The sequence below is a fragment of the Hibiscus syriacus genome, unplaced genomic scaffold, assembly GCF_006381635.1.
Source record: "Hibiscus syriacus cultivar Baekdansim isolate YM2019G1 unplaced genomic scaffold, ASM638163v2 tig00110482_pilon, whole genome shotgun sequence".
Classification (NCBI taxonomy): Eukaryota; Viridiplantae; Streptophyta; class Magnoliopsida; order Malvales; family Malvaceae; genus Hibiscus; species Hibiscus syriacus.
The window spans coordinates 894,722-906,473 of record NW_024062758.1 but is presented as its reverse complement, the minus strand read 5'-3'; the positions used below and the strand labels follow the sequence as shown (position 1 = coordinate 906,473).

Sequence of the window (11,752 nt, the reverse complement as noted above, 5' to 3'; positions counted from 1 at the left end):
AGAATACTATTAATATTATTTTGTTAAATTACGGCTTTCGTCTCTATATTTTATTTCATTTTATATAATTTATTTTTATATCATTATTAATATTATGTACTAATCCAAATCACTAATGTATTCACTTTTATTTATTTATTAATTGATGTAAATTTTTTAAAGCCCGGAACTTAAAACTCTCTGTATTATTTATAGGATGATTATGTTACATTGACGAGCACCGATGAACATCATTAAAGATTAGTATCATTAATTTAATTAATTTATAAAATTTTAAAATTATAGAGTACTTAACGTAGTTAAAAATCTAAACATATATTATTTATACTAAAATATTAATTACATTATTTTTATAATTTTATTTTAAATAATAATTAGATCAAATATTAAACTCTAAATTAAAAAAATCCTAGATCCTTGTTTTTTTTTGTTTTGAAGTAGCCGTTACTGTCGTTGTCACGATCGACGTTACCATCAGTGCTGCTACTGTTGTTACCATTGTCACTGTCGCTGATGCTATCACTATTACTATCGTTGCCGTCACTGCTATTGTCGCCGCGTCAAAACAAGAAAAAAATTAAAATTATTTAATTTAAGGTTAATATTTGATCTAATTATTATTTAAAATAAGATTATAAAAATAATATAATCAATATTTTATTTTAAATAATTTACGTTTAGATTTTAAATAATTTATAATTACATATTGAATATTTTAAAATTTTATAAATTAAATTAATAATGTTGATGAGTATTCCTTATTTATATAATTATAGTCTATGGGGACGTTGGTTTGAAATTTTCAACAAAAAGAAAGAATTACTAATAATTTTAGGTTTTATAAAAGTGTGAACCGAGTAATAATGATCGTAATAAAATTTTTAGGGGGCGATAGCCCTGTCTAGGTCTATTTTTACATAGAATGATTACGATAATAGATTTTATGATTTAAAATTTAAGATTTAAAATCAAATTAGATAATTTGTATATATAAAAATTTACATTTAAATAATACATTTAAATGAAGACGAATTCTTATATATTTTTATATTGGAAAAATGCTTCCATGATACAGAATATAAATGAAGATGAATTCTTATATGCTTTTATTTACTTTCTGTGGCAAGAACGAAATCGTAGAATGTACCAAGGCCGATCGTATACTGCCGACAATTTGCTTAAGGAAATTATCGAAGTTGTTAGTATACATCTTAGGGGGAAACCTATTAATAGACTAAATTGTATTAATTTTTTCCTTTGTAATGCTTGGAGAATTGTATAACCAATCACTGATTTTTTGTATCTTGTTCATTTTATTTAGTCTGCTGATTGGTTTTGGTTGTAGCATAACTTTACTATTTTAGGTAATAAAATTCTAATTTTTCCACAAACAAAAATGTTTCCTAGTTGAGCTTATTGCAGAAAGGAAGTCCATACAAAATATTATTAAAAAATATGTGTAGATGATATAATAATTGAAATAAATAAATAAATAATTCATGTCTGGTATGTGCATATAATTGGAGGTAATGCCGTCACTAAGTGGCAATGACTAACCCTAACGTAGCCCAATACAGAAACCTTACAAACAAATTTGTTTTAATTTAATGTAATAGTAAAGAGAGAGAATTGAGAAAGATATTTAGAAATATAAAAATATGTTAAAATATAATATTATATATAAATGAATAACAACTATGATATAGATGTTTTAAATTATATGTGAATTACTGGTATATTAAAATTAATATAAATATAATATGTTTTAAGTACTTTGATCTGTTATCTATTATATATATTATCATTAACATGTGATTTAGTTGGATCACAGACAAATTTTATTAAGCAAAGTCAATATTTTGAATATTGATGTATGTGAATAGAATAAATTGAGTTGGGAGTGTCGTCCTTGTCTCTGTGGTATTCGGTTCGAATTAGTTGATCAATAGATCAAATACCGATAATTATACCAAAAAATATATTAACATGAAACGATTTAATCAATATCATAAATCAACCATTAACTAGTTTTCTCTCGTTAGTGTGCCGCTTATCTCTTTTATTTTTCGTCTTTGTTGATCGACGACGGCATCAACTTTAATTTAGTTGCCGACTGACGGTATTTTTTTTATTGTCTTTTTCCTTTCTTATATCGTATTTCTATTTTATTTTATTTTTTTCGATAAGTCTGTTTCTATGACACGTTTTCATATGCTTTTATGACATACTTTCATCTGCTTTTGGGACATGCCTTCTTTTGTCTTTTGGAATATTTTTCGTTTGTTTGACCTTTTTTTCATTTATCTTTTACTAAGGGTTGATTTGACATCGTCATGACTGATCAAGAAAAATGATCCTAAACCATAGAAGAATATATGTGTACTTTCAATTATAAAAGAAAAATAACATATAAGTGATAAAGTTTAAGCTGATTAAGATGTTCAAATGATGGGGAAATAAAGAATCCTTGGTTTTAGTTTAATGTATTGTTTCTTTTTCTGCCCATGTAAAGTTTTAAAATCTAAAAATTCGAATTAATTTAATCCAAAATTAACTCAATTTGCTCTATTGATCTATATCTATTTTCCTTGACTAATATATTTGGAATTTATTAAAGTGATATTATCAATTAAAATATAGTTTTAATTGTATTTTGAATATTTAACTTGAATTGTGAATGGAATATTGTTAGCTTCGATTAGGTGAGGTTTGTTTGACTGGGAAAGGGAAAGAATCATACCAAATCTGATTAAATGTTCAAATATTTCAAGCAAATGATATAGTTAAATTAAGGGTTAGTAAAACTTGACTCGACTCAAAAAATCGAATTTTTTTAATTTTGAGTTATTCGAGTCAACTCGAATTATAAATTCGGTTTTCGAGTTTGAGTCGAGTTGAACATTTGAATTTTCGAGTTACTTGAAAAACCAAAAATTTGACCCAGTCTTTGACAGTTTTACGATTTAGTCTCCGATTTCATAATTTCTTCAATTCCTCCTTCATTTTAAGTCCATTTTTACTAAATTTGAACTACATGCTCCTAAACTATAATAGAATACATGTGTGCTTTCAATTTCTCTTTTTGATAACATTTTTTGTATTTTCAATTTAGTCCTTCAATTTTTCATAATCTTCTTATTTCTTCAATTCGTCATTTATTTTAAGTCTTTTTTTTACTAAATTTGAGCCACATGATCCTAAACCATAGAAGAATACATGTGTACTTTCAATTCCTCTTTTTGATAAGAAATTTTTATTTTCCAATTTAATCATTCAATTTTCATAACCTCCTTATTCCTTCAATTTTTGATTTATTTTAAGTCCTTTTTTTTTATCAAATTTGAACCACCTGCTTATATACCACAATATAATACCTATGTAACTTTAATTTTTATTTTTTTTACTAAATATATACTATCTTTTTTATTTAATCCCTCAACTCTGCATTTTACTCAATTTGATCTTTTGACTACAATTGTTTGTTTTCTTCTCATCAATTTCCTTGACTCGTTTATACTCTCATTCATATTTTACCCTCAAAATACTTTCTTTAAAATATAATATTATGAATATATTTCATAATTTTAGATTGTATTTGATATATTAAATAACATTATAATATGAAAGAATATAATATATATATATATTATGGTTAGATAAAGTCAAAAAATTGGAAGAAATCATTGACATAATACTATAAATAATTATAATAAAATTAGTACATAAACTCGAATAACTCAATTCGAATTTCTTAAACTCGACTCAACTTGAAAAAATTTCAAGTTAAGTTCGAGTTGTAAAATACGACTCATCAACTTGAATAACTCAAAAAAATTTGACTCGACTCGATCAAATGCTCACCCCTAAATTAAACGAAGTTGGACTTAGAAATTCAAGTTCATAGATAGATTTATGTTTCCTTTTCAACTGCGTTGCGGTTATTGGATGCTTTGGGTCTTCACGTAACGAAACTGTTTGTTTTTATTCGGAAGTTTTGAAATCATTTTTATTGAATGATTGATTTACAATCATACGATTGTAGCAGTCAAACTAAATAATTTTTATTAATCCAAAAATATATTTTTCTCAATGATTGGATCCAATCTTTGAGTTAATCTCCAAGTTTTTTTTTAAAATTGAACTTCAATTCAAATTTGATTACGACAATATTCATCTACACATTGGTAAAATCAAAGGCAGATATATCATTTAGTTAAGTTGAATTAATCAGAGGGAATATATATTATCATTCAATTTGCTGTCATGCAATCAAGCATCAAACACCTCATGAAACCTTAGTCATCTTAGAAATCTCATCTTTTTCCCATTTTATATTTCAAAACAATCTTATAATTTGAAGTTAATTCCGACATAAATCTTATAATTAGCGCTGTTTAGGGTATTGGGCTAGATTATGATGTCATTTTCTATAATTGATTGGGGTGATGTCTTGCTGGATAGCAATGGCATTTCGGTTTCGATCAAAGAGGACATTAGTTTGTTGATTTATGGTATAAAGCTTTTGGTACCAGTCTTCGATGCTCTAAAGCAACACTAGAATGTTGTCCACTTTCACATGTCCTGGTAGCCATCAATTTTTACCCCGAACCTAAAATGATTGCAATAGGTAACTTGAAATGACCCGAATTCAAATGTCAAACCTAAATGAGCCGAACCCAAAAAAAATCAAACTTTGAAATGGTCCAGGTCTACTCAGAAACTTACATTATTATCCATGCCTTACCCTATATATCCCATCATGCAGGGAGTTCCATCAAAAGTTATGAACCCATACTCCAAAGTTCAAAGACACCTACACTTTCCACGGCCTTGGTTTATAATATGATTCAGTACCTCAGCTTTAAAGAAAAAGCTTTGGCCAACCTCGGCCTCCTTATCTATAATCGAACTCGATCTCCTTATCTATAATCGAAATGACTTAATAATCAAGCATATGCAACAAGAACTAATGAAACCTTCGGCAAATAAATAAAATCTGCATAAGCGAACAAAACATATAGAAATGCGTTGCATGGGACTGTGCATGAAATCACATGCTGTAATGTTGCATGCATTCTAGAAAACTTGCTTAACGATCAAACATATTCATCACTTCACATGATTCTGAACATATTCCCAAACAAACAGCAAAAAAACAATAAAATGATTAACACGAAAAATAAAATAAAAAAATGCATGGAAAACTATGAAAAGGAGCAATTAGAATAGCTGCATAATACCATATTTTATAACTATCAAATAATATATACAACCAAACTTGGATCGACTTGAAGATACAAAGGGAAAAGACAAAGGTAGAGTTCCCTCAAAATAATCCCAAAAGCAAGCCACGTTTTACATTTCGACTTTAATGTCATTCAAGCCACATTACTATGAACAGAAGAGATGTTCAGATTTAAATACTCAGCTCTAGAGCATAAGCGTGGAAAAATACTGCTCAAATTCTTGATCAATGGTCGGTTTCCTTTTGGTTTCCGGGGCCTCTGCAGTAAAGTATATATGAAGGAAACCCAAATTAAATAGACGCCATGGTCAGATTGTACAAGGAATGCGTATGTATTTACAAAGTCTTAGGAACTACCTTGGTTGACGCTCCATCGTCCGGATGAAAGAACATAAACATTTGGATTTGCCCCGTCAGACTTAATAGTTTCTTCAATTTCCTTATCTTGGTATTGCTCTATGGTATAATTTCCATATCCCGAGTAGATGTAATCTATATCGTCTCCATACTCAGCGAGCGTCTCCTGAAGATTCTCAGCTAGTCTGGCATCGGCAGTTTCAAGCTCATCACCAGGAGAAGATAGCACATCTTTTCCGACACTGCTTGATGCAACAGTTGTACCATCAGAATGGGAACCTCGGGAGCTGGATCCCCAATCGGGTGACCAGGAGGAAACACTGTTGAATAGCGAATACTTGGCATCGGCATGCATAGACATTGAGGTGTCGGAATCTTCAGATAAGCTGTTGCTATCTTTTGCTGACTCAATTTCGGATACATCATAGTCATCCCCTCCTTTTCCTTTGAAAATGCAGGGACTGAACCCTTCTATTTTTGTGACGCTGCCTAAGGTAGGAGGAGGCTTCAACGACAAGCTTTGCTTCCAACATTGATGCTTCGGTAATGGCAAGCCCAATTGCTCGGCCTTTAATTTCCTTTTCTTGTTTAGGTCAACATCGATGAGCGAATTGTCAAGAAAGCTGAAAATGAAAATAGAAATAGGAATAAGAAGTCGGCACGTACCCTACATAGAAGATCGATTTTCTTTCTCATTTGCCAACCAAAAGTTAAAACATAGAGTAGTTAACGATTACGTTTTGCCTCATTCACGATTCAAACCAGATCAACAAGTTAGAGTAATTAAAATCCCGTAGAAATAATACCATCCAAGAGTTATACAGTTTTTTTTTACTTACAGAAACAGTCAACTGCTACCTCAAAACATGTATCAAGGATAAACCCCCCAATTCTGATCCGATCGCAAAACCAAACAATCCGATTCCAAAAGTAAACCCGAAATGATCCAAATAAGTAACCTAAAATCGCCGTACCCGAGATGACCTTACCTGGAAAAACTAGCGCAAACCCCGTCTAACCCAAAACCGATCCGACCCGCCTAACCGATAAACTAAAAGGTTAAAAGCATAGAGAAGCCATAGCTGGTAAATGACAGTTGCAAAGCTAAATAAACAGCAAAAGATCAAACTGTTAACTGACACCCATAAATCATAACTTTCATAACCAAACCCCTCTCGAATTAGCAAGTTGTTAGCTTATTCACAAACAAAAAGAAAACAATTTGAAAAGCATGCTATGATATCAAAACAAAGATCCCATGATTTGAAAGAAAATTATCTAACAATTAGTACTTGGCAATCAAATAAGGCAAGAAAATTAGAGACACAAAAACCGAACCTCTTAATCTGAGACGGGTTGGGTTTTTTATTATCTATTTCCATTTTCTGACAGCACCGCCGGCAAAATCTTCGTCTCTCAGGTGAGGATAAAGAGGAAACTTTAACTAAAGGACTACTTTTTTCCATTGTTCGTTAATATTCGCCATTTTTTCATTTCTCATACAGTTGAAAATTTCATCGATTCTCGGTGTTTGAGCGTGGGAAACATCCTCCAATTATATTTTGACACGTTGTTATCGTTCTTCATCGTCGAAGGAGCGAGTGAGCTGATCACTCAGACAAGGACCATGCTGAGGCCACGTGAGTTTTTCGGAGGTGGCTCGATGTTCAATACATTAAATTGACCACTATCCACAAATATTACTATTTATATTACTTATTAGCTTATGTTTTAATTTTATCCAAATTTGATCATTAAAAATAAAAATTACATTTCAATCACTTAAGTTATTAATTTGTTATAAGTTGATCACTAAATTATCAATTCCTTCTAGTTTGGTGCTTAGGTGCAAGATTTTTGTTCAACGAGTCTTTGGCTTGAGCTTCCCTTATGTATTACATATTTTATATACTTTTTTATTAATAAGATGATATTATATGTTATCATTTTATTGGATGATATTAATTTTTAATAAAAATATTGACGTGATCTTATTAGATGATATTAATTTATTAAATATTTTTTCTAAAGTTGATGATTTTAATTTTAAAAAGAAATATCACGTCAATAAATAAGTATATTTAGATGTATCACGTAAACAAGAAGTATGGATCTTTACTCAACTAATTATTTCTTTCAAATAAATCATTTTGGTCAAAATTCAAAGTTTAAAGGATAAATTATTTTTTTTATAAAAAGAATGAGACCAAAATAAATACTTTAACAAACACCAAGGGTAGATTTTGATATTATACCAAGATAAAGCTATTTTTTTAACAATGACAATTGATTTTATTAATAATAGAAGAAATCAAAATTACAACTCATTAAAATATAGAGAAAATAATCCCCAAATTACTCGTAGAAAAGTAAAAATATTAATCCTAAAGATATGAAAAAAATATATAAAATATTCTATCGAGAATGACGATCAAATCAAAATCCAATAATCTTAATAAAAACACCTTGTCTTTGACAAATGAGACGCTTTACGAAGTGATAAAGGAGTGCAGTGCGAACCAAACAATATGGTAGGTTGTTTCGCTATACAATTTAGATTACATCGGCAAACAACCTTTTACCAAAAGATGAGATCATACTATACATGACCAGCGACAAACCAATCAAAAAATAACAGTCGTGATAATTTTTGTGCGAGAATCAAAACAACTGCAAAGGTATATGAAAAACGTACCAAAAATCATAAGGATCATGCCACAATAGCATATGAAACGCATGCTATAAGAGCATAGAAAAACGTGTTACAATGACAAATATTTTTATTCAAAATTAAAAACACTCAAAAAAATAAAGGACGTAATATAAAAAAAACAAGAGAACTAATAATCTCCTGTGGTCGGCAACCAATATTAAGATGGGTGCTGCTGTCGACTAAAAAAAGACGACAAAAAAATATTGAGAGAAAAATAAGATAGATAAAACTAATTTTTAATATGAAGAACACAAAATTCAGTTCAAATTAATCAGTTGAACTGAAAATTAATTAATCGAGTAATTTAGTTATAGAAGGTGAAAACAAATATTTAAGATGAAAAGTGTGAACTTGTAAAACATTTTATTTTATTTTATTATTGTTGAAAACTTTTTCAACAAAAAGAACTTTTTATGAAGAAAAAAAAACAAGAACAAAAGGTCTAAATTTATGAACTGTGTTTATATTTGCCAATTATTACCAATACTTTTGTTTGTATTTTAGAGTTACAAGGATTTCACAGTTTCCTTGTACATGATTTATACAAGTTTCTACACTGATGCCTTTTTAATGGACAATGAGTAAAAAGTAAACAAGAAAAACAAGGGTAAAAGTAAAACCCCACAAATAATATTTCTAATTCTAATTGCTTTGGAGAGACTTGAATTACCTAGTTATGGGCAGTGGACCTCTCAATATCCTCCTCCATGTTGCCACTTGCAGCAACAGCTTCAAAAGCTCTCCAACTGTTGCCAGACAGCGATGAACCGTGTTCCTAGTTTCGCTTTACCGTACGACGGCAAGGAGATAGATTATGTGCTATGGTAACTTTGATGTGATCGCGAGGTAGGCGTTCATCAATCCCTCGAGCATCGAGAGCTTTCGATATATATAACCGAGACTTCATTTTTCATGTTGATGTGGCGGATATGGTATCGTATGGTGTTCGGAAGCGGAGGCCGTCACCTATGTGTCCCGTTGTGGGGCATATCCAGCAGAAGACACTTGGACCCAAAACCTGAAACAATAAGGTCACAACAGATGAAACAAGCATCGTAAATATTTACAAGGAAACAACGCGAAGAATGCACCAAGTTCATGATGTTCAATCTAGTCTAGATCAGCTAGAATAATAAAACTCGGCATATCGAGGCCACTTAAGCCTCTAAAGCTAACAATTAAAAGAATATGGTCTTCTGGGATTCATCAAGATCACAATTCCATTATTAGTGATTACCGACGGTAGATTTTCATAGGCCCCGAGATCATACGGATGCTTGTACACGGTTCCTCCTTTCTCTGCAAGGCACAAAGCTCTCACCCCTTCATGATACTAACGAATCTGAACAAAAAAGTTAAGGAAATGTTTAAAATTTATAAACAAAATCGAAATAAACAAAATGCAATTCATATAAAATTATTGTTACCTCGATCGTCGTCTTGTGGTGCAAAATGAGGTAGATATGAAACCCAGCAAAACACTCAAGGCCACACTTAATGGGAGTAGCAACAGTCCAGAAATAACCTGAAAATGCCAAGTCATAAGTATAGCTCTATTATGGTGAGTTGTAGCTCTCACTACAAAAAATTTCTTATTAGTGACATCTAGGTTATTGTCACTAAAACTTCAATTTATGTCACTAGATGTATTTTGTGACGTAAAAGTCAATGTCACGACGATCGTCACCCTAAATATGTCACTAAATGTCAAAAGTGATGATGTATGTGTTATCGTCATGTATTGTTAAATATATAGTGATGCTAATGGATAACGTCACAGTTTAATTTGCATTCAGTGACAATTGCTTTTGTCACTAAATGATGTACATTTTCGTCATTTGATAAGATGTATATTAGACATATATTCTATGATATTTTCCTCATATTTGAATAACTAAAATTGATTAAATTATGGATTTTGATTATATTTCGTATTTTGTGGATTAGGTTGAAGATTTGGATAAAACAAGTTCAAAATCTTATGATTAGCATGATCTTCACAAAATCCTCGAATTAAGGAGGAAAAATCGGAATTCAAGAAGCTAGCAAGACCATAAGAGGTTTTCGCGTAAGGCGTGGGCATGGCTTATTCATCCTTAACTACCGTAGAAGAAGTCTTCAATTAAGGCGTGGGCGCGCCTTACCAGTCCGTACAACCCTAAATTAGTACAAGGGAAAAAGAGTTTAATGACGGCTGGAAGACTCTTTTGAATTATTCTTATCTTTAGAAAAGGATGAGGGCATTTAAAACTCCTATTTTTGTGGGATTTTCTTTAAGGGAAATTTCTTTATCTAGAATAGGAAAATCCTTATAAAAGGGGAGCTAGGGCCATTAGTTTTACATCAAGTTTTACATTAAGTTTTTCTTTATTTTCTTTTGGTTTTCTGTCAATTATGAGTAGCTAAATACTTTTGTTCCAATTGGAGGATAATTGAAGCTTTGGTTCTTCAAGGATTGTGAGATCTAAATAATTTTCATTGTTCTTTTACTTCTTTGCTATTTATATATCTTCTGTTTTTATTAAGAATTATTGTCTTGATTGATTGTGCAAAGGATCCGTTGTTCAATTATCAAGTTGATAAATTGCCATTTAGAACTTTAAATCCGTAATTGTTTAAACGTTCTAATATTAGTGGTAAAGTAACATGGTTGATTATGATTATGTTATGAAGGTATATAACCTAGTCTAAATGAATCGAGCTTGTGTATTCGTTGGCTAGAATTGGTGGTCCCTCTAGTGATTAATGTTGTTGGTGGATTAAATCTTAAGAACTTGTCTAGGGTTGTTCATTAACTAGGGAAATAATCAAAGAGCTTCTCTTGATTATCGAGAAACTAAGGAGAGACAAGTTGTTAGAGCTTCTCAATAACCATAACCAATTTAGTGAAAAGTAGAAGATTTTATCATTGCATCTATGATCAATTCTCTGAACCAATTCTGAAATTATACATTTAGTTGGATATTTGCTTAATATTAATTTCTCTAAATTTTTAGTTGATTAGATCTGCTTTTTATTTTTACTTTTCTCAATTTAAAAACCCCTTTTCTTTGCTTTAATTTTCATTAAAATAAATCTACCCAATCCTTGTGGATTCGACCTTGCTTATCGCTACTACAATTTTCTATTTCCAAAAGTAAGTATTATTATTTGTTGGATTCGACACCCACTGTTGCCGGGGATTGGTGTTATTTAGATTTATTTTGATTCCCCGTTCTTTTCGTGCAGGTGAACTCCAATACGATCCTGAAATCGAGAAGACCGCTCGCAGGTTAAGAAAAGAACCTAACTTACACAACAAACAAGCTTCTTATTCTTCATCCCCTGAATCGGAATCTGCAGTCAACTTGGTTGATTCATCCAGCGATTCTGAAATAGAAGGAACAATGGCCAACGAAGAAAGAACTCTAAGAGAGTTGGATGCACCAAATGTGAAT

The 11,752-nt window shown here is 30.7% G+C and overlaps 1 protein-coding gene and 1 long non-coding RNA gene across 2 annotated transcripts; both read right to left on the bottom strand.

The window, feature by feature from the left end:
- Positions 1-5,289: 5,289 nt before the first annotated feature.
- Positions 5,290-7,085, bottom strand: LOC120128891 (protein FAR-RED-ELONGATED HYPOCOTYL 1-LIKE-like). Its single transcript, XM_039146500.1, has 3 exons — positions 6,941-7,085; positions 5,603-6,225; positions 5,290-5,504 (listed from the first exon to the last, which is right to left on the bottom strand). Exons 1-3 carry the CDS (start codon positions 7,066-7,068, stop codon positions 5,431-5,433), a joined length of 825 nt encoding a protein of 274 aa, XP_039002431.1. The 5' UTR covers positions 7,069-7,085; the 3' UTR covers positions 5,290-5,430.
- A 2,171-nt stretch (positions 7,086-9,256) lies between these two features.
- On the bottom strand, positions 9,257-9,787 carry LOC120128783. Its single transcript, XR_005516658.1, has 3 exons — positions 9,743-9,787; positions 9,553-9,648; positions 9,257-9,333 (listed from the first exon to the last, which is right to left on the bottom strand). It is a non-coding gene; the product is annotated as an uncharacterized LOC120128783 (long non-coding RNA).
- Between the last annotated feature and the right edge of the window lie 1,965 nt (positions 9,788-11,752).

Excerpts from the sequence above, each read along its gene's own strand:
- LOC120128891 (XM_039146500.1), bottom strand. The coding sequence starts at position 7,068 with ATGGAAAAAAGTAGTCCTTTAGTTAAAGTTTCCTCTTTATCCTCACCT. Across the intron at positions 6,226-6,940 it reads AACCCGTCTCAGATTAAGAG|CTTTCTTGACAATTCGCTCA; the intron begins GTTCGGTTTTTG and ends TTTCATTTTCAG. Across the intron at positions 5,505-5,602 it reads ACGATGGAGCGTCAACCAAG|AGGCCCCGGAAACCAAAAGG; the intron begins GTAGTTCCTAAG and ends ACTTTACTGCAG.